The sequence below is a fragment of the Lagopus leucura genome, unplaced genomic scaffold (genome assembly GCF_019238085.1).
Source record: "Lagopus leucura isolate 7727_CA_CO unplaced genomic scaffold, USGS_WTPT01 33972-0_obj-0_obj, whole genome shotgun sequence".
NCBI classification, from domain to species: Eukaryota; Metazoa; Chordata; class Aves; order Galliformes; family Phasianidae; genus Lagopus; species Lagopus leucura.
The window spans coordinates 1,244-2,587 of NW_024968646.1; the positions used below are offsets into that span (position 1 = coordinate 1,244).

General features: G+C 47.6%; 1 protein-coding gene across 1 annotated transcript in view; it reads left to right on the forward strand.

Moving 5' to 3' along the window:
• HOXC5 (homeobox C5) overlaps window positions 1-873 on the forward strand; it is a 2,076-nt gene extending 1,203 nt beyond the window's left edge. The window contains exon 2 of the mRNA XM_042894634.1: window positions 626-873. Coding sequence (XP_042750568.1) covers window positions 626-840 — 215 coding nt within the window. The 3' untranslated portion in view covers window positions 841-873. The remainder of the gene's footprint in view (window positions 1-625) is intronic.
• The last annotated feature ends 471 nt before the right edge of the window (window positions 874-1,344 follow it).

A 1,344-nucleotide genomic window follows, 5' to 3' on the forward strand; every position in this document is an offset into this window, starting at 1 on the left:
GGAAAGAAGGAGGGAAAGAAAGAGGGAAGGAAAGAAGGAGGGAAAGAAAGAGGGAAGGAAAGAAAGAAGGAGGAAAGGAAGGAAAGAAAGAAGGAGGAAAGGAAGGAAAGGAGGAAGAAGGGAGGGAAAGAAGGAAAGAAAGAAGGAGGGAGGGAGGAAAAGAAAGAAGGGGGCAAGGAAGGAAGGAAAAGAAGGAGGGAAGGAAAGGAAGGAAGGAAAGAAGGAGGGAAGGAAAGGAAGGAAAGAAGGAGGAAAGGAAGGAAGGAAAGAAGGAGGAAAGGAAGAAAAAGAAGGAGGGGAGGGAAGGAAGGAAGGAAGGAAGGAAAGAAGGAAGGAAGGAAGGAAAGAAAGAAGAAGGAAAGGAAGGGAGAGAAGGGAACACTTGGAGCTGGAGGTGTAGGGAATGAAGGATTTCAGGCTCCTGCTCTCCCACTGTGCCAAACCCCGGCGCCCCAGCAAACTTCTCTGCTGTCCTGGTGTTTGTACCCTCCGTTTTAGCAGTAAAAAAAAATCGTAAAAAAAAAAATCTATTTCCAATAAAAATCTCTCCAGAACCAATTTGGGTTTCTTTTTTTTTTTTTTTTTTTTTTTTTTTTTTTTCACGTGGCGTTTTGCGTTTTTCTAGAAACGGATGGCAAACGCTCCCGGACCAGCTACACCCGCTACCAAACTCTGGAACTGGAGAAAGAATTCCATTTTAACAGATACCTCACCCGGCGGAGGCGCATTGAGATCGCCAACAACCTGTGCTTGAACGAGAGACAGATCAAAATCTGGTTTCAGAACCGGAGGATGAAGTGGAAGAAAGATTCCAAGTTGAAAAGCAAAGAGGCTCTTTAGGGCTTTGGCTGGAGGTGGGGGTCCCGCTCTGTAAGCTGCCGTGGGGGGGGGGGAATATGGGGGGGGGGGGGGGGGGGATGCTGCATGGCCGCAGGTCCGTACCCTCTCCGACCCGTCAGACAAAGGAGAGCCTCTTATTAGCGATGCAAAAAGCCGCTCTTAGCTTCACGCAGAAATGTAGTGTTTCGCTCTTTAGGTTGTTAATAAGTGTCCGAAACCTGTGCGCTCTGTTGGGGGGAAAGGAAAGGGTGGGAATCGCCTTGAGGTTTGCTCGGAATCGTGTTGAAAAAGAGGGAGAAAAAGTAAAACCCTCGAAAAAATACACACGCACACACACAAAAAAAGGGTGTAAATGAGGTCCGCGGGGTGGTTGGGTCGCGGCGGTGTCAAAATCGAGCTGAAAATGGCGAAACGGCTCTGAAAATCGCGAAACCGCTCTGAAAATCGCGATATTCGTAGTCGGGGGGAGGAAGTTGAGATATATATATAAATAGATATAAAATG